At 38.1% G+C, this 22016-nt stretch overlaps 1 protein-coding gene across 1 annotated transcript in view; it reads right to left on the bottom strand.

The window, feature by feature from the left end:
- Positions 1–3612: 3612 nt before the first annotated feature.
- Positions 3613–22016, bottom strand: part of MACROD2 (mono-ADP ribosylhydrolase 2) — a 2147078-nt gene continuing 2128674 nt past the window's right edge. The window contains exons 15-17 of the mRNA XM_072634489.1: positions 9256–9342; positions 7073–7137; positions 3613–3824 (exon numbers count right to left, since the gene is read on the bottom strand). Of these exons, the coding sequence (XP_072490590.1) occupies positions 7076–7137; positions 9256–9342 (149 nt within the window). The 3' untranslated portion in view covers positions 3613–3824; positions 7073–7075. The remainder of the gene's footprint in view (positions 3825–7072; positions 7138–9255; positions 9343–22016) is intronic.

Genomic DNA, 22016 nt, shown 5'->3' with positions numbered 1-22016 from the left:
TAGATTTAGAAGCAGTTCAGCACTTAAATGCTAGATTAACAAAGGAGGCACGTCTAATTCTATTTAGCAGTTTATACCAGCTATCAGAAGACGTTTTGCAAGCAACAGACTACATTTATTTGCATTAAGTAAAAACATATTTTGATCAAGAAAATTACATTTTTTTTCAGATTTTCCTTTATATCACAAATGTCAGGGTAAGGCAAATCCTTAATGAATCATATGATAAAAACCCTATTCCCCAAGAAAATATATTAAACATATTCTGCTAACTTTGTAATTTTTCAAAGCAAAGCCGACATGCACCACAGAGAGAAATGTCTTTTTTAATCAAGTGCATCAAGCAGAACAGTATTAATTCACAAAGAGGCTTTTCAGTGTTTCATAGAAAGATTTACAATTAGCTGCAGTGAATTGTATGTGACCCGATATCACAGACAGTGTTTCAGATGTCTCCTTTGTGAGCTACTCTGAAAGAAGACTTGTCCATCATCCAGCTAGAGGAATAATGCATTGTCTCTCCTAGATTGAGAACCTTTTTTAATTGGAACTATTATGTTAAAAGCATATTTTTATACTCTGTATGCAAACACCACTAATGTAGGGTTTTATTCTCTTTCCCCTCCCCTCCCCTCCCCCACCCCCCATGCTACAGTATGATTGAAGTCTGGGTAGTAATTGACATACAGAATTCATGTACAGAAGAACTAATAGTCTCGGTATTTATTCTTTTACAAAGCCTACTCTATTAATTTTAGCAACTCTAGTGAAATGACAAGTCATTATGTCCATGTTATGTTATATCTCAGCAATGACTTGATAATTTTTATTTTCACTATCTGAATGAGAATAATAGTACCTTCATTACCTTTTTTTTTTAAACAATAAAATCAGATAGCTAAACAGTAGCTCTTGAAACTCCCTAAATCAAACCAGATAACAAATCCAAACAAATTTTATATTAGGGCTCATCAGATTGAATCTATCTGCATTCTTCCTTCATCTCTTAGTTTTCTGATTCGTTGCTTACTTTCCTATAGTTTCCTTAGGCAGAAATCCCCAGATTTTAAAGAACAGCCCCATTGTGTAAGGGAACCAAAGTTAAAAGTATGAATCAAGGAAATGACTCTCTTGGGTAATAAGGACAGGGTAGGTCTTGGACATGGAATCTTAGTGAAGGTCATTATTTTCCATGTTGGTGACTTCTAAGAAGGAGATTAGGGATCTTTCATCTTTAACCACTTTCAAGCCTGGTTCTCTGTGCCATCTCTCTCATGTTGTTTTCTGTTGTAGCTCATTACTGCAAGAGAATATCACCAACATTTGGGAGCCACGGGATAATCTGCTTGCAGCAGATTGCACTTGTCAAGCATTTCACAAGATGACAGTGACTTTTTCAATTAAGTTATGAAAATGGCATAAAAGAGAGAAAATATCAGAATTCATGTGGTAGCCTTTCTAGGACTATTTTAAAATTACTTTATTTTTGCTTCTAAGGAAGTGGTGTTTCATGGGGCTTGAAAAAGGATATCATCCATTCCCAGATCATTCACTGACCACACGGGGGAATGACCAAACTTGGTTTCCATGATGTCAGTCTCAAGGGAATAGTTGTTGTGATGATGGGGTGCTTCAGCTGAGGGTGAATTATGTGATAGTGAAATTGCTATATGGGTGTTATGCAGAAATACAGGCTGTTAATTTTTTAAAATGTAGCAACTAAGAGGGGAAAACAAATTCAGGAAGGGCTGAAAGATAAAAATACCCAGCAAGAATATGTGGGTGTATATATGTGTATGTATCTATGCATACATACACATATATATGTATACATGCATACACATACACACAGACACACACAGAAACACAAGCACACATATACTACTGTGTAAAAAGAAAAGGAAGGCTTCATATAGAGGAATGAAGGGAGCTAATTTCAACTTCAGTGGAATTTAAAGCAAACATCCAATAAATGCTCATTAATAAAGTACTTCACCTGACTGACTACATTTGGACATCCACCTACCACAATCTGCTTGTTTAAGGCAAAGATCAATGAAATATAAATTCCAAAGCACTTCTAAAAGGCCCTGGTCACAGACAGCTTAGAGGGACTTGAGGGAAACTAGATTAGCTCTCAGTGAAGGTATAGCATGTTTCTGGGAAGGTTAGCTAAATGGCCTCAATATTGCCTTCTGAGGGATTATAATCCAAAAGACACTGACACACTCTTCATACTTTTTCATCTCTTGGTCCCACTGCCTCTTAAGCAAATGCTAGTCTCCATTTTGCAGTGTGAACTAGTCTCATGGACTATTAGGGCTACCGTTCCTTTTTTTCAGTGCTTTGTTCAGTGGTTGGCTGGGAGGAACCCAGCAACAAATTATTTTCAGACCTGGCCTAGTCAAGTAATGTAATGTCAAAACAAACCAGGAAGCAGAGACTGCAAACAGGAGCTCTAATTGCTTCTAACAGGGAGGGGAATGTGTTCTTCAGACCTCCAAACCTTGGAAACGTGCTGTGTGTTCTTTGTGAAAAGCATATCCTCTTTTTGTGAAAGGCATACAAATTTAATTTACTGCACAAATGGAAAGGAGGCTCTTGATCCTCCTCCCTTTTTTCCTTTTTTTTTTTACCACCCAGTGACATTTGATCCAAAGACCCCTGTACCCAATGATCTGGCAAAAATGTCTTACTCAAATATGTATGCATAATTACACACTCATCTACACTGGGAAACATAACAGGAGGGATTTCAAGTGCAGTTGGTTAATATCCACAAACCAATAGTTAACATAGGATGAGTTCTAACTGGCATATATTCTTATTTAATCCAGGAGTTAAACTGCTAAGGACATCTAGATAAATGCTCACTTAAATAAGCTCTGTTTTAGTTGAACAGGGGGAAAAATTCTACAGTTAGTGGCACCAGGTCTTGCCCTAGTCTATAGGCTATGAGAGGACATGATGGAATAAAAAAGCCCCATTGTAAGTTTATGTTGCTGACAAGATGAAAATCTCAGTTCTATCTAAGGACAATAGCAACAAAGGCTGCAAAAAAGGTTCTAATGGTTTCACTGGTTAAGCTCATCCTACTCTATGCTAGTCTAAAAAGCTCTTTCATCATTTCTTAATGAATACCACAGAACCCATCTGTGGTGCTATGAGGTACCAGATAAAACCTCGTTTTTTATTTACATGTCCAGATCTTCTCGGAGGGATCAGCAAGTAGATTTTGAATCATTTCCTAACTTATTTTCTACCTGATACCACCAGTGGATTACGCTACTGTCTAGCACTATGCTCTCTGAAATTTTAGATTATGACACAGAAAATAACTGTTTCCTTCTATTTCTTCAAAAAGACCACTGAACAAACTGCTCTACAAAGTCATTAAGAAAGCAAATCTGGAGAACAGAATACAGACATACATACACATATGTATGTATGTGTGTTTAATCTGTCCTATGATGACCCTAGGGTCATATTTTTCAAATTCTCACATTTTCAAAGGAAAGACATTAATATAGGGTCAGGGCCTTAAAAGAAAGGATCATTTGAATGTGGGGCACTTGCCACCATATCAAAAATCTTTCTCCAAATCCCTCCCCCTTTTAAGATGGAAAACAGAACGAAATGCAAGTGGAAGAATCAAAGCAAAAAATCCCCTTCTCTTTGGACCCAAATTCCCTCCCCCCACCCACCCCTAGCTCTCATGGACACCAGTTGGTGTCATCTCAGCCTCCACTTCACGATGCCATCAGATGCCATACATTGCCAAGGGTCGCCATGTCATTTCATTCTTTTTCCTCAGTCATGTTCATCTGCAGAAGACAAAAGAGATTAAATAACATGTTAAAATGAGAAGAAGGATCACAGTGGAGATATCTTTTTTTAGTAGAGTTTTCTGAATGTTACTACTGCCTAGACATCTGCAGAGACCGTCTTATTTGATTGGCATAGGCATGTAACTTTGGATATTTAAGAGACCATTGTTAACATGAGTTATCTTTAAGCAGCATATAAATACATGTCCAATAAATAAATGTCATGCTGAAGGTTAGCTTTGCTTAATGTGATAATTAACTGAATTCATCCTATAAGTGTTTCTCTAGATGCCTATCCATCTATGTTTAGTATGAGCCAACTCGAGACATCTCAGGTTTCATGCACTAATTCATGATTCCAGAAACCACATATGGATAATGACAGCATTTCTACAGTTGGGTGAGACAACAGTGGCCTACAAAAGTGACCAATAGATGATCTCTTACATTGAAAATCCTTCTCCAGAGTGAAATAAACAGCAATTTGTGCATTATATATATCATGTTCAAGGTCTTACACTATAAAATAGGTTATGAACCATTCATTTGGAGTGAGTTCTGAGTGGTAGGCCAAGGCACCATGTGGTTCTGAGGTACTAATTGTGCTGGCAGGGAAAGAAGGAAGTTGATGGGGGAGATGATTTCCAAAATATATAAACACCACACACATGCCCATAATGTCTCTGTGTCAAAGTTAGGGACAATCTCTTTTTGTGTATGGCCTCTGAGGTTCCTTCCAACCCTCAAAAGCTATACCTACAAAATGCAAGAAATTGACTTCTCCTCAGGTCTCAGAAAAATCTGGGCCTCAGTCACCCCACTTGAAATACATTACAGTGACTAACAAATTTATTCCATGCCTACTATGTCCCAAGTATGGCTATATTGGCTCATTTTAACTCTAAAATTCAGTCTACCTTGAGATGCACTTCTTATGATTAAGGTCAATCTGAATTTTGCACTACAAAAGGAAATGCCTGAAATAATACAAAATTACTGTGTTATAATGCAGGATGGTTAGGCTCTCAGGAGAGAGTGGCAGTAGAGTCTATTAGCTGTGGCAGCCAGCTACGATTGTGGAATTCACTGAGTCATGCAGGGCCACAGAGACTATATCTTCTCAGATATATCTTTTTTTTTCTTCCTGACTCAGATATAACTGACATGTTCCTGTAAGCAAGACATTCCATCAACTAGTACCTTGAACTTTGTACCAGCTTCCAGCAGAGTTCTTGATTAGCTTAAGCTCACATGAATTAAACAGGTCTCTGTAAGCCTAGATAGATTGGATTCCCTGGCCTGTAGTTATGTATGTGACTTCATGGTCCAGATCCAGACCAAGACATGGTGGTGGTGAAGGGGAAGCATATGTCTCCTTGTATCCTTTATGTGTCAGGGAATGTGCTGGTACATATTCAAGACAGTGACATGGGAGGTATGCCTAGCTGCATCTCTGGTGGGGAAGTGGGTAGGGAAGATATTATGTACAGAAAAGAATTCTGCCGTACCTTCGACACAATAGCCATAAAGAGTCATTAAGGGCCAAAACAAAACGAAAAAGGCAGAGAAATAAGCATTTTCATACTTCAGATTTAGTCCTTCTCACTCCATTTAAACAGAATTTTCTCTCCATGTATATTTCTCTCTTTTTTTCTTTTTCTTCTGTTAAAAGGCACTGTTAAACGACCAATCAGTAGGAAGGGGAATCATGTACTGAACTTTGCAGAACGGGGGAGGGTTCTTTTCTTAAACAAACAAAAACACCCTTATTCTGTAATTTTAGAAATGCTTTAATATTTAGCCTTGAATGTTATAAAATTCCCTTAAGGCTGTGTCTTCTTGAATAGTTTCCTAGCAGAATTTGCTAATCCTACGTAGCCGACGGGCTACATCATGGGGAGGAGAATTCAGTGATCCTATTTTTGTACTGCCTTACTGGGAAAAACAGAAAGGTGATTTACAGTTCAGGTGCATTATGGATTTTTCCACTGCTAAGCATTTTAGTTTAGAAATTGAACCATTTACAATTGCAAATCTAGTTATTCTTCCATTTCTGTGCAAATTATGATCTTCCTGTGTTTTTTAAGGCTATCACTCATCAAGCCAGAACATAAAGAAGTCTCCAAAAAAGCAAAAGTCACACAAGTCCTTCTGATTCTATCTCAGTTTCTTCTTAGAGTTTTAGAGTATTTGAGCCAGAAAAGACCTTCTAGACCTAATCTAAGGCCTTATTTCACAGATGAGGAAACAGCCCCAGAGAGAGGAAGTGACCCATCTAAATGAAGTATATCTAAATGAGATAATTCTAACTCATCTGAATTAGTTAACCCCAAACTACTTAAGGATTAAGGCAAGTTTTGGAACCAACACCAGACCTTAAGTCACATCTGCCCAACAGGGTTCTTTTTCTATACAACTCTATGTTAAGTAAATGGATACAAGGGGGAAAAAAACCTAAGCTCTTTGAGGACAGGGACTATCTTTTTTCTTATCCATATCCTCAGTATTTAGCATAATGCTGGGCACTTAGGAGGAGTTTAATAATTTTTATTAATCATTGTCTAAATATGGCTTCAAATTTCTTTAAAAAAAACCACTCAGCAAACAGCTGATACAGCTGGTGTATATAATAATGATGTGAGCTGTCACTCTACCTGCCTCAATCCTTTATTTCCCCATCTGTAAAAGTAGGAACAATGATGTTTGCACAAACTGCTGCATAGCACTGGTTGCTGTGGGACAAGATCACTGAAAACTACAAAGCGTGTTACAAATGTGGGTTAACATTGTTATTTTTAAATATTATTGCCTGTATCTTGAGAATCCCTTGCTCCTGAGAAAGACAAAATCCTTAAGAGATATTATCTCATCATGCTTCACACATGCCATAGGAGATGAGCAAGTGGGAAAAAAAAGATCTTAGTGTCAAAGCTAGAAAAAAAAGCGAGGTACTCTAAAACTGGCTTGCAAAGCACTTTAATTATCTCCAAGATCTGAATGTAACATGATTCCCAACACATAAGGTATAGTTTATGATTCTCACAGTGACTGAAAAAGAAGGGAAAGCTAATGAAATATTTGGCCCTCCATGGGAGTACTACTGCAGAGAGATGAAAAAGAATTGCACTAAACCATGGGGGTGAATTAACAATAGAGGTGAGCAAAGACTTGTGCCATTGAACAGTCATTCTTGCAGATATTTACTAAAACACCTACTCATTTAAAAAGAGGAAACAGGATCTTACCTATTAAAGATCATCATCTTGCTGACTCTCTGTTGGGTCACTTTCATCCTGACTGCTCATTTCAACTGAAAGCAGAACAAAAAGAATATGCTAGACTTTTGTACCAGACCCCCCTGAAATGTGAGGAAATGCTCTGAACCAAAAAACTATTTTCTTTTCCATTTCTTATATCTATTGATGATGTATCTTTTTAGAGTCCTATCAGTGCCGCTAATAGTGGTTTAGGTTGGTGACTAACAGGTTTTCTATAATATGTACCTATAAAATACTTAACTTTTCAGTTTGGGTTCATGCTTTTCACAAGGTAAATAATGAAATAAATCTTAAATTTGAGAACATAGGTTCATGTTTAATGTGACTTGTGGACTTCCATTCCATGCTGAGGTAAGTCTTTACTGGAATAGCCTATTAGTAGAATCACTTTCAAGGGTGTGGGACTGTATTTACAAAGGAGTCCTTGGCAGGGGGCAAGAAGGTGTGTGAATGGTGTCTACGTAACATTGTGCTTGTGTGACAGTCTCACATTATGTACAGTTGCAGCTGTCATTAAAATGCAATAGTGGATTACAGAAACAATATTCAGATCATAAAGAACATGGCAGCTGCATTCAGTGCAATCGAGATGGGACCCAAATGCAACAATTAAGTTGACAGATTTTGCCTTAATGTGAAATCCCCTTCTTTTCTTGGAAGAAGTATTAGTTTTTTCTTCCTGTCTCTGGGAGGAGTGAAATTGGCTCTCTTTCCAGCAGAATTTTCCATCCAGTGCATCAGTTTGGCCTTGCAATGTCAAGAGGTATGCTTTTAGAATGAAGATTGGTGATCAGTCCTACAGGATGATGCAGGACTCCCCAATCACCAAATGGTCTTTAAAATTTAGTGACAACTCTGACTTCCTGGTGTTAGCAATAGGGGTACATTTCTTTTCAACCATGCAGACATTCAGAAGCCCAAATGAAAGACATGAAAACCAAGAGGAAATGAGAAAAAATATGGCACTGATGTGCTAGGAAGCTTGCAGCTTCTAGGGGGTCAATGCAATGCAATATCAATGGGCCTATTAGCTTTTCCCTGTTTTGGTGTTCATAATTCAGAACAGGCACTCTGAGAATGCCAGTGGGGTGGCTACAGTGGTTGCACACTAGAATAGAAAATAAAATAAATAGCTAATCCAGATCACATGGTCCCTATAAAACATGTGTTTTTACTCTATTGTGTATGATTTTGCAGAAGCATTTGCATAAAAAGAGAATGTATAATCAGCACCATTGTTAGAAAGTCTTAGACACTTGCAAAGTCTCCAAGTGTCAGCTAGTTTAATTAGATTGATATTTTTCAAACATCAAGGCCTATATTAGGAACCAACAACCCACAATCTCTAAAAAAAATGATCCCCTCTACAATGAATGCTCCATCAGGGGAAAACAGCAGCAGATGCACTTGATATCAGTCATGCAGGAAAGAGGTGGGGGCAGGTTTGAAAGGGGAAGGACTGAATCTGTGAGGTTTAGATTCAGTCAAAGGACCACACTTGAGGTCCTAGATGGTTACATGTGGCCTTGAGGTTGCAGGTTCCCCTCCCTGGACTGGACCCTTCCTCTCTACTCTATGATGTTGGCTTCTTTATTCCATCCTCCTTCACCTCACAGAACTCAGTCCCCAAAAATAAATCTACTGGGGAATCTCAGTTTCAACCCTCTGTAAGAATTGGGTTTGTTTATGAAATATACCAAGAGTGCTCAGGCCCTAATCATCATAAGCCCAACCTGGGGGAAGGGGAAGAGACTAGCATCAACGGAATGGCAAGAAGTCCCGTCATGTAAGGATCTAGTACTGTAACTTTGACAGGGTAACTAGACCTTTGCCCTAGGTTCCATATAACATAGAAAGAAGAGTATTTACACAAAGTTAATTAGGTACTTTCCATTCTATTTGGCCTTGAAAATTGCTCCTACAAACTCAGTCTTAAGAGGCATGGATGATCTAGCTTTTTGCTAGCAGTTGCTTTAAAAAGCTGCATTTTGATGAGTACTCTAGAAGCAAATGGCTTCTGAAATTTGACTTGTTATTGCAGAACATGTTGGTTCATTGAACAGATAGCAGTTCCCTGATTCCTAAAGCACACATTGGGAAAATAGGCCAGATTTCTATTTTATGAGACTCTAAAGATTTCAGAGCCATACCATCGGCATATGTAGCATTTTCCACAGGGCAGGCATCTCCAGCACCCAGTTGCTCTGCAGATGACTTCCCTTCTCCCACTGTTCCTTCTGACAAGCCAAAGGTCGGGGGTTGGAGGAGCAAGAGAGAGAGATAAAAGACAAAGTCAACAATTAATGAAGAATTGCAGCCGCCATTTAGTATTCTTTTGCTGTCCTTGACCTCTTGAGCTTAAAGAAACCACTAAGCTTCAATACCACTTTGTTCAGGAAAAGTGAGGAAAAGAATATTATGAGGAGGAAGGATTTTATATTCAGTGATTTCTGTTCACAATTTTTCCTTAATTTGGAAGATTATTATAAATACATATATACAAATATATAACAGGTAATCCTGGAAACATGGCATAACACAACAGACTATAACTTAAATTCAGTGTTTTTTTTCTTCTTACTTAAGCATTTGGAACTTAAAAAAAATCCAAAGAAGCAAACAAAAAAGCCAGTTTGCCTTAGGCACGCCTAAAAGTTGGAAAAACCCAGTGTCACGGAAGTAAAGTTTGGAGAAAGAACACAAATAAATTGCTCTTTCCTTTCCATATATAGCTTTTAAAAAATCTTATTTAGGACTGCAAATGGAACAACTTTTAGTTAATTTCCATCATGGTATTTCTCCACCTGAGCAGCTTCAAAAATTTTTTCATCCGTTTCCTGTGACTGAAGCTATATACTATGTATGATTTTCTCATTGCAAGGGATCTATTTGCTATTGCGAGAAATGTGACCTTTTCTAATAGTTTTTTGTTTGTTTGTTTGTTTTTGCAGCTCAACATCAATTATATCTTAAGGAGCCTTTCCTATTCAGATATGAGCATATGTACACTCACATTTACAAGGGTAGAGCTCCAGGGAAAGGTGACCATTTTCACAGATAGTCTCAATGGAAGTTAGAACTGGAAGGGATCTTTGGAATCCTCATTTTAGAGATGAGGATATTGAGGTTTAGAGTCACAAAGTGACTAGTTCACTTCATTGGAGGTAGCTAGCGGGGATGAGATCTGACCCCGGGCTCTCAGACTTCAAATCCAATCCTCTGGCACTACATAACTCCCTCTGTGATTAAAACAGTAGTAATAGTTTGAATTAAGCTTTTACTAGGGGTACTGGAGTGGGAACAGAGAGATATAGATATAAGGAACGTTACATAGGTGGGATCAACAGGTCTTGGTAATTAACTGGATAAGAGAAGATAACCCCAAATTTTCAAACATGGGAAGTAGATGGGAATATAGACAGAAATACTGAAGTCAGAAGCAGGAACACATTTAGGAGGAAAGATAATAAGCTAACTTGTGGACATGTTTGCTTTATGACACTGGTGGGACATACAAGTGGAGATTTCCTACAGGCAGATAAAGAGATACACATTTGGAGCAGGATTGAAACCAGGTTAAGTGTAAGCAATCACTAGACTTGATCCACTGACAATCCTGAAAATATAGAGACCATAGGGTAGAATATTTGAAATTTACTCTAATTAAGATATTATCACTTATTGGGTAGTTTCTCCCCATATGATAGCAAAAAGAAGAAGGAAAAGAAATCTAGTGAGGTACTTACTACATACAGCTCAAGTTCTCAGTATACTTGATATCCTAAATTTGAATTTTACAGAGTTACAGTAGATGACTAACTCATTTGACAAATTCTGGATTTTTTAATTTGCAGTATACTGTGCATTAGATAGCACTATCAAAGATCAACCCATGAAATAATAACTTCACTGTATTAGATACTGTAAATACCTTGAGAAAAGGGAAAGTAGAACAAAGCTCTGAGAGCTGAAGATGATTGAAGGTATCCTAAGGCTAGAGGGAATGAACAGAATGGGGGAGATCCCCAAGTCAGGAACAGAGAGCACTAAAATGTATTTACTGCTCTTGTAGCAAAGAAAAAGTGAAATTCTCAATCAATGAGCAGGGATGACATGAAATGCTTTCTGGGGACTACGAATTCTAACAGGCATATCTGGTATGGTTCTCTGAATTGTGTCTGCCCATCACTTCAGATATCATCTGTGAGGAGAGCCCAATAGGACCAGGTCCATTTTTCCCCCATATTCCCTCTCCTGACTAAGGACCCTCAGTCTATGCCAACCTCTAAGAGTCCCTATTCCAAATCAACCCTCAGGTCTACTCCTCTCTTCTTAAAGAGTCATGGACAAAGCCCACTCAGATGCACCTCTCCTCCTTGCCAAGAAGACATGACCACTTGTATATCTGGTTGAATAAGCATTCACCAAATTTAATTCTTCTATGCTTTGCCATCTTACCTGCCACTGAAACCCAGTGTCCAGTGGATCTGACCATTTACTTTGCCACTATACTCTTTAGATCTCCAGCGATTACTATGTGAACTGCCAAAGCATGGTAAAAACCCCTGGACCTTGCCATTAGCCTCTCATCTGCATCCTTATGATCACATGGCCCTTCTATTTGCTCTGCAGTTGAAACTGCCTGCATGTGTTTTGTCTCTCAATTAGAATGTGAGCATCTTGAGGTCAAAGAGTAACTCAGTTTTCTATTTGCATCCTTAGTACTCAGCACAGTACTTAACACAATAAGCTTTTAATAAATGTTCATTCATTCAATTTCCTCATCTATAAAATGTCAGGAAGAAAATGCTTTGCAAGCTACAAAGCATTCATAAATATGAGTTTTCTAGTCTGTCGTTAAATCATTTTGATATGGGAATGAATAGCTTGTTGTATAATGTAAGGCTTTGGGAAAATGGGATTTGCTGTAAAGAAATTCACCTTATGAACAACTTTGTTTGAATAAGTCTTTGATGCAAAGTGTAAGGTACCCTTAGGCACATGGTAACTCTCAGAATATAACATGGACAGATATCAAATATGGAGGCACACTGGTCATTCAGGGAGATCAAGATATAAGGGTAGTAATGATTTCCATACATTATTAAAAGATCTAGAGGAAAACTTTTAGCACATTGGCACACTGGGAGTTAGACCCTTCATGGAAGACTGGTAGGGGACTATGCACAAGCACCACACATAAGGAGAAGGCACAGATGGGTTGTGTCCTGTACCGCTGAGCCACATCAACAAGACGATGGATGCATTGAAGTACACAACCCTTCCAAATTGCAAGTGACCAATGTGGTTGATAAAAACGAAAAGGGCATCTAATGGTTAGCAATCCCTTCTCCTCCTCCCCCCACCTTACTTCAAACCTAAATTTGCCTCTCCTCAACTTCCAGTCTAAGAAGCAATTTCACTTTTCATGGTCCTGGACCCTTGACTCTCTTTTCTCCTTCGCCATCATTGCTCATGCGCTGCCAAACTCCAAACCCCTACTTGTGGATTGATGAAAACTGCAGAAAAAAGTTATATAACCAGCTATGCTTCCTGAATTTACCATAGATTTATGTTATTTGATCTCAGCTTGGTCCTCACTGCTGCACAAGACTCTTTCACTCTCCCTTGATTGATTCTCTATCTCAATCTCCACAGTTTCTGTTTTATAATTTCTTTTCCATCCACAACTTACCTACCCCACTCCTACCACAGTTCTGATCACCAGAAGCCTTTCTTATATATTACCAAGAAAATAAAGGGCATCTAATGTGAGCTCCTTTTTCCTTTCAATTTTACAGCTCATATTGCTTCAACACCTATCCTGTTCTTTTCTGGCCATTCTTGCCAAGATAATCCCTCTCCCTATGAACTTCAACCATCCAATTATCTTCTTGCAGCTTGCTCCTTTGACCATCATCCCTCTCTCTAATTTTCCTTCCCCTTTATCCAAATTTATCTCCTCAATGTCTTTTTCTTGCTTTCTAAGAAATCAAGGTAATAAAACTAAAGAAGAAACAAAATGATTGATTTTTGTAATATTTCTAGCACTATAATAAATAATAATGGTGATAATAGACATTCTTGCTTTACTTCTGATTTTAGTTCTCTAGTTCATCTCTCTATTACATATAACTCTGCCTGTTAATTTTAGATAGATATTACTTGTCGTATTGAGGAAAGCCCTTTCATTTCTATGGGAGAGGTAGGTGGCACAGTGGAGAGAATGCCAGGCTTGGAGTAAGGAAGATCTGAGTGCAAATTTGCTCTCAGACACTTACTACCTGAATGACTCTGGGCCTTGTTCCTAGGTCATGTGTCTGTTCTTTCCTGTTTTAAATAAAAGGAGTGGAGTCTCCTACTTTGTGAGTTTTCTAAAGGTCAGGGGAGCAAAGCCACGAGAATAAGAGTCCTGGCCAGGCTCTGCATTCTACCCAGGGAAGCTATCCCAGGGGCAACTCAGATGAAGACTTGTCAGTCATGTTGCATCTAGACTTAACTTGGTGGCACCAATGCTATGTAGGAACTGGGCTAGGCTTCGAGCCTACTCCACTCAGGGACCAAGGTGGTAAGAAGAGCAAACTGCCAAGTCCCAGAGTACAGTCCAAATCAGATAAAAATGTAATTCAGAAATGGTCAAGGAAATAATGGAAACACAATAAAGCAGAGATAACGTTAATTTGCAGTTTTCTAGCTCAATATATTGCCTGCAAGGATCAGTTCCCACTTGACACCACTGGGTAATGGAGAAGAGGAGGGGCTGTCTCTGCTTGTTCTTATTTTTGAAGTAACTAAACCTTTTGTAAAAGTTAATTCATGCAAAATGGTTATATGGAATTGGGACAGTACTCACTGGCACTTAACATTGAGGCACTTAATAGGCGGTGTTGGGCTTCAGGAAAAGAGAGAACCCACAAACCATTTATGGTACCCTGGAACATTAGACCTGGAGAGAGGGCCAGAGCACACTTGCTCCAATTACTTTGCTTTCACCAGGGAGAGAGAGACAGGGGATTCCTAGGTAGCAGAATTCCACAACATCATGATTACACATCAAGTTTGTGGTATATTTCTCAAATTTCCTATCTATTTCCTCTTTCATTTTAGGCTAGGGTTTCTTTATCTGGGGCTCATGAACTTATTCATTTTTTTATAATTGTGTTTTAATATAAGTAGTTTCCATTGTAAACCTATTTATTTTTGCTTTTAAGAATATGGTTCTGAGGAAGAGGTATCATCAGATTGCCAAAACAGTTTACAATACCAAAAAAGTTAAGAGACTTGTGTCTAGGTTAGTGAAGTCAAATACAAATAGAAACAGATAAATTTTGACTGAGAAAATCACAAATTGGCATTATCTATGTTTTATTGTATTTTTATTTATTTTGTTAAACATTAACCAATTATATTTTAATCTGGTTGGAACAGCACTGGGGAGTTTCACAACTGTATGCCCACCAGTTGGAGGTCTCTGGTGAGGTGGTCTCTGGTCTATCCCTGCCATGATAATGTTTTTGTTTTATCTTCATCAGTCCTCACACAAACACCATTGCTTTCTCCAGGTTCCACACATTTCACCACTTAAGGCATTTGATTTTTTTTATTTTTAAAGGTGAATATTTATTGACTATTCATCCATAAAAGACACTTTTTTATTCATCAAATAAAGAGACTAAACTTAACTAAGCTTATTTTTCAAATTAACAACTGAATTTTACTTTATAAACATAAAAATGATATAAAAACACAAGTTTTTAGTGGTTGAGAAATTAGGTTATGCCTTGACCTGTATGCATGGGGAGTTTTCTAGATTTTTTTCACGAGTATTTAGTCTTTACATTCCTTGTGGCTTTGCCCCACTTTAATCTATTCCATTCCTTATGGATAAAGTATACCGTCTATGAGTTAAATTTCCAATCATGAGTTCCATCCCGTCAAGTCTCAGTGTTCTTACCAGAATCTCTAGATTTTCCTGTTTATTGACATCCGAGGGAGGCCCTGGGTTTTAGTATTAGTTTTCTTGGCTACCGTCTTATGAATGACTGTTCTTCTGTTGCGCCAGCTACTCTGTGGTACGAGAACATTTTCTTCTTTCCCCTCCTTTCGGTTTAAATTTCTCTTTTCTGCCTCACACTATTCCAAGCAAATATGTTTTTTACTGGCCCTTACTAAGTATAATCCTTTCTGAATCATTCATTTTCAATCAGCAGCAGGGATAATACCATCTATACAATAACTTGTAAACATTACAAATATTATCACCTCTATTATACAGATGAGTAAATCGGAGGTTAGAAATTTGCTGCTAAGCACAGGTGTCACATCTGGGATTTAAATATAGGTTTCCTGTCTCTCAGTCCAACAGTTTTTTCACTATACTTCACTGTTATCTGAAGAGCAGACCCTTACCTTGCATACTCAGCTCTTACCTCTCTACAGTGGCTCCTAACCTAAGAGGAGCTTCTTGGAAGATAGCAAAGCTTGACTATGAATCCTTTAGATTTCTTTATGAGGTGGGGCAATGCATGGAGCAGTAGAAATGTGCATTTCCATTTGGCTTTGCTCATTATAGAACCCCATTTCTCTCCATGCCAACTCTATCATAGGTCCTGTCCTATGCTTTAAACATTATCAACGCAATTTAAGCAACTGTCAGGGAAATGTTTGCTGATGCCAAAAAAGCTTTCCAGTGGGCCATCAGTTTAAAAAGGTTTCCTCCCACTACCTCAAACATGGTGGTAAATTATCATCCACAAAGTAAAATAGGAAAACTTGAAGACATCTCTGCTTTTGTACTCTGCATGCTAGTGAACTCCTGAAGAGAAACTGTCTATAATAGTAAACCTGAGATTGCCTTATAACTGTAGAAAGATTTTCCTCTTTAGCCTTCTTCATACCATCTGGCCTATGTTTCTGAGGTGTCTCATCCATCATTGTTCTATATACTTCCATACTTAGGGGATCCTGGATTTTATTGGCGTGGGGTGCTTTCCTCTACAAATCTTCTTTGTTTTAGTAGTCTGTCTTTGTGAGGGGCAGAGGACAAAAATGGTATCACTTTATCACCAATTTAGTGCCAAGGCTCTCCAAACTTAGCTAGACTAGACCTTGTATCATAGACATCGAGGCACCTACATACAAAGACCCACACAAGCGCACACACTTATGCAGATCGTCAGGCCAGATTGGAAGCATTGAGTTCACATTCCACTAGAAAGGTCTTCAAGAACTCGGGAACACTCCTCCTCTAAGGTGAGACATCAGAAAGAGACTTTAAAGGAAAACTCTAATCCTCTACAAACAAATGGAGTAGAGAACTGTTTTTCAGTTATTTAAATCAAAGCACATTTTAAAGGAAATTAGCAAGTATTTGAGGAGAGACATGCTTGAATCCATCTATACTACAAAATAAAATGAACTGAAGTAGTTATCTAGATATTTAAAGTAAAAAATGAGTTTTCTGCCAATATTCTTTGGATAGCCAGGTGCAAGTAATTTGGGATAGGATTTGACTAGTTATCTCAATGTTCTATTTCAATTTATATGTATAGATGACCACAGATGCTTCTCCTCATTCTACCCTATCCTCAGATAAATCTTACACTTGATGTGATCATATTGACTGATCCATAATAGCAGAGTGAAAATGTTTTTATTTTATTTTCTCCATCTTAATTAAGCCTACAACTTCCAAAAAGATAAATGGTGGCAGTGAGACCAGAGACCTTGTTTTTAAAAATAAATTCTCCAAAGGCATGACACTTGATCTTATATAAATATACACAGAAAGACACTGTTGTCAAACATATTAATATGCTGTAATGGAAATTAGAGAACAGGCCACTGCCATTCAATTATGTCACCAAATGACTTTGAGCAAATCCTTTAGAATTTCACTGTTTTGATTATCTCACTTTTTAATAGGTATAAAATATATTCCCTCCTCATCTAACTCATTAATGACTCATCAGGATGAAGTAAAATAGGACATCACTCAGACAATTATATTTATACTACAAAATTTCAAGAAGTTTGCGGTCTCATCTCAAAGACTAAAATCTCTCCATGCCCTCCAATCATGTAAGATTCTTATCTATATTGTACTGACTAGGGCAATGGACTTGTAATCCAGAAGAACTCAGCTCAAACTTTGCCTCAGACACTTCCCAACTTTGTAACTCTGGACATATCTCTCTCTCAGTTTCCTCATTGGTAAAAGGAGGGTTGTTGGACTCAATGACTTCAAAAGTTCCCATCAGCTCTAAATTTATCTAATCTGCTATATAGTATCTACCCAACTGTGGAGACCACCCAAAGCTCTGTCTTGGGCCCCCTTCTTGTTTAACTAGATTACTGTTGGGTTTGATGATCCCATTGGCTCCCATACATTCAATTATCATCTCTGGAAATTATTCTTAAATCTACTTTTTCAGTAATAAACTCACTACTGACCTTTAATCTTGGCATTTTCAGCTGACTTTTAGATGTCTTGAACAGGATGTCTTGTAGACATCTAAAACTCAGCATGTCTAATACTGAACTCAGTATCTTCCTCATCCCCTCCCCCCAGATCTGACATCTTCATGATATCTCTCATATATACCCATTTCTCTCCTCTAACACTGCCACCAACCTGGTACATGCCTGGACTGTTGCAATGTCCTTCTGGTTGGTCTCTCGAACTCAAGCCTACCCACTACAATCCATCTTTCACTCAACTGTCAAATTCATCTTCCTAAAATTCAGATCTCTCCCCTCCCCCCCATTCAATAATTTGATTTTCTAGATCAAGTATAAAGTCCTGTCTGAATTTTAAAGCCCATTATAGCTGAACATTTCCTAACTTTCCAGAACTCTTGGACCTTACTCCCTTTCATGTATTCTGTGATCCAGTGACCCTGACCTCAATTTTCCTTGAACATTCCATCCTCCCTGATGTTCCATCACCTGACTGAACATTTTCACCGACTCCTTGGAATTCTTTCACTCTTCCTGTTTGATCTCCTGGCTTCCCTGGCTTCTTTCATGTCCCAAGTAAAATTCTGCTTTCTGAAAGAAGTCTTTCCAGATCCTCCTTAATGCTAGCATAACTTCTCTCTCTGATTATCTGCAATTTATCATGTGCATATATGGCTTATACATAGTTGTTTGCAGGTTTTCTTTCCACATTAGACTCTGAGCTCCTTGAGAGCAAGGGATGTTATTTGTCTTTCTTTGTATCCACATTGCTTAGGACAGTGCCTGGCATGTAGTAGGGACTTAATAAATAATACATGTTTGCTAAGTTGACTTGAATTTTCCTAGCATGCCCATAACCTTCCTTTAGTTTTTTTTCACTTTCTATGGGAACTAGATCATCACTTGGACTATTCATCTGTTATTTCTTACTCCTGCCTACATGAGAAACCTATCTCCTTTCCCTAGGAAACATTTCCTGGAAGATAAACTTTGTGCTACTTCTTGTATGAAAATTTATTGCAATTTCTATTCTTTTTAAATACTATTTTATTTTCCCCCAGTTATGTGTTAAGAAAATTTTTTAGCATTAATTTTTACAAGATTTTGAGTTCCAAATTTTTCTTCTTCTCTGTCTCCCCTCCCCTGTTCTCAAAATTTAGGCTCTATTATTCTTCAATGTGATTTCTTCAACTTAGGTTTATTGAAACTTTATTTTTCAAATTACATAAGTACAGTGAATTTGATAAGATTTGGAATTATGTCTGGTTGGTCCTCTTGAAGAGTTTGTTTCACAGCTGTGAAGATTATGTATATTAATAATTATGTTGCTATTAAATGGATGAGGACTTCTCTTGGAGGACTTTCTGGGGATTTGGCATATACCAACTTTTATTGGGAATTCAGTTAAGCTCATTAGCAAGAAGAAGAAAGGGTAGGAGTAGCTGGAATAAATAAATGAATAAATGAATAGGGAAGGAGAAGAGAGAAAGACACGTTTAAGGAAGAAAGAAACCTACTAAGCAGCAGAACAGCAAATGGGAAATGTTTAAATTGGCTGCTACATGCTTTTGTCTTCTCCACCTCGTTATTTTACAATAGAGCATGTGAGAAGTCATAGGTTATGTTTCACACTGCCCAAGGCAAAAATCCATAGGAGATGCAGTATTGGGGCTAAGAGAGCTATAGAAGAGAAGAAAGTAGAGAATCAAAGCCATAGCACACTGGATCGCTCTGGGCCAGGGGGGTAGGAGCTCAGCCTATGAGATGTGTGGGCTTGCCAGGACTTTGAAGCCCTGTTTTTACCTATATTCATTTTAGTTCATTGGACTGCCTAGCTGGGTGGCCAAGCAAATGCATGCATTCATGCTTGAGAGGAGGGGATGGGATTGCATCATTCTTTATTCTGACATGCGGGTGGAACAGGTATTATCCCAAAAGGCTTCTGCCTGCTGTGCAATAAAACTGAGTGCCGCAGAGAAATGAGTCCATTTCACATAAACAGCGGAATCTGATCAAAACTAGAACTGCCTCAACAACCCATGTATTCCAGGTTTTTTTTTTCCATTTTGATTGCCTCTGATGGGAACACAAACAAGAGGTGAAATTTCAGGGTTCTTAGCAGGAGATAAAATAGCTGAAATGGAAGGAGGCTGGGACTTCCAGGGCCACTTTCATTTTCAATTACCATTTGCAATTGTCCTGCAGAAAGCTTTGATTATCATACCTTTCTGTGGGTTACTGTGGGGGTGGGGTGGGGAGAGGCTGGGTAATGGGAAGAAAGGGGTAGCGAAAACAATTAAGGAAGCTGGTCCCCTAGCAGAGAAAAAACCAAAATCAAAAAGAAAAGATGTGATGAATACAGATGTAGTTGATCATGTTCTAAATCTATAAATATTTGATGGAAAGTGGGAAGACCCCTTAAACCTTTCCAGTGAAATTTGCCTAGAGAGCTTGGACTATGTTAAGCATGCTAACACACAATCACAATTCTTTCTTGGAATAAGTGTCAGTTAACTTTGAGAACGGGATGTTTTCTAGATTCAATAAAATTAGCCAAAATACTAAAACTATATAGGAAAATCAGAGTTATAATTATTCTGCTACTCAAGAAGCATGAAAGGTACCTACAAACCAATTATTTAAGGCAAATTCAGTTGGTTAGCATTGGAAAGAGAGAGTCCTTAGAGAGAGAGATGCTGGGACAGTTGAGGCCACTGCTACTGGTGGAAGGATTAAAGTGGGGCTGGGGCAGGCTGTATGGTCACAGAGAATGAGAGTAAGCATTATTGTATCTTCCTGTTTGAAATATTTTTACCAAACTAAGTGTTAAACTCAGTTGCTTATACTTGGTGCCACAGTCCTCTAAACTTTGGCAGCCTGAAGAAAAGTTCCAGTCACCCTCCCCTAGTTATAGCTGTGAGGATGTAAAAGAAGAACTAAATAAATCAGTGGATAGGATGCTGGGACTGGAGTCAGGAGGACCTGAATTCAAATAGTGCCACAGACACTTATGAGTTATATGACCCTGGGTAAGTTCTTAACCCCAGTTTCCTCCTCTATAAAATAAGCTGGAGAAGAAAATGGCAAACCACTCCAGTATCCTTGGCAAGGAAATCCCAAATGGGGTCATGAAGAGTCTGACAGGACTGAAATGACTGAACAAATGAATTACCTTGACAACAATAATGAAAAAAAAAAAGCAGAATGTAGAACACAAAACATTTACACAAGCTTACCCCACAAGCTCAGAGAACCCAAGGCAGATATTACTTTATATTACATAGAGACATTATTTACTATACTTTTGTAGCTCATTAATTAAAACAGATAAAGAACTACATTAGGCTCTGCAATGCCAAGGACCACCAAAGTTTGTTATCCACATGCAGAATCCAAACCAGGTGGATAGAGATCAAACACACATCTAATGAAGAACAGTCTGTCAACACAAACATGGGATTGTGAATCAAAACTGAGCCCTCATGGGATGATTTGTTATGGTTCAAACTGTTCTTATCCAAGTCTCCAACATTATTCAAAGTGACATTTATAGCCTTTTAAGAATGTGGTTCCTATTGCCATGACATAATCCCAAAGAGATAATTTTCTATTCACAGATAAGATACTAATGGGAATTTTCCTACTAATTTTCCATTCATGTAGGTGGAATCAGACAGTATTTAATTTTTAAAATGTAGGTCTTACAAATAGAAAAAAACACAAAGAAAGAATGGAAGATGGGGAAATATACAACTACTGAGTTTTAGGGTAATATTGAATGAAAGAATGATTCCTTTGGGGATATTAGGATTGGAAAGATGAATTAACATCTGGGAATCGTGGGAGACTCTCTTTCTGCTAGGTAATGCTCATTCAGCTTCTTCCTGTGACAAGGTCTTCTCCCTCTCTCTCTATTTCTTTCTTTTCCAGATGTCTTTTTACTAAACTACATGACTAGACTCATTATGGGCTAATGAAGGGACCATAAAGCACAGAATGAGGAAGAGGCAGCACTATACAATGTAAGGTACATTGGCTCTGCTGTCACAGGTCCTAGGTTCAAATACCGCCTCTGACACTTCCTGTGTGACCTTGGGCAAGCCCCTTAACCTGCTTGGGCTTCAGTTTCTTAACCTGTGAAATGAAGGGGACAGACTGTATGGCCTTTGAGGTCTCTTCTGGTTCTATGAACTTACAAACTCCCATTCATGTCCTCCCACAAATTTGTGACAGGGGATTCCACTGAACACCACTCCTCAGTTAATTCAGCTTAGTATTTTGTTAATAATATTGTATGAAATAGCATATTGTTGACTTGTATTTAGCTTGGAGTCTACCAGCACCTCAAATCTTTCTAAGCCACTCTATTGTCTCAACCTTCCTTATTTTGTACGTGGGAAGTTTATTTTTTTAACCTAAGTATAAACTTTCAATTTACTCCTGATAAAGTTAA

Source organism: Notamacropus eugenii, chromosome 1 (genome assembly GCF_028372415.1).
Source record: "Notamacropus eugenii isolate mMacEug1 chromosome 1, mMacEug1.pri_v2, whole genome shotgun sequence".
In the NCBI taxonomy this organism is placed as follows: domain Eukaryota; kingdom Metazoa; phylum Chordata; class Mammalia; order Diprotodontia; family Macropodidae; genus Notamacropus; species Notamacropus eugenii.
This window is presented reverse-complemented; position numbering and strand designations above follow the sequence as displayed.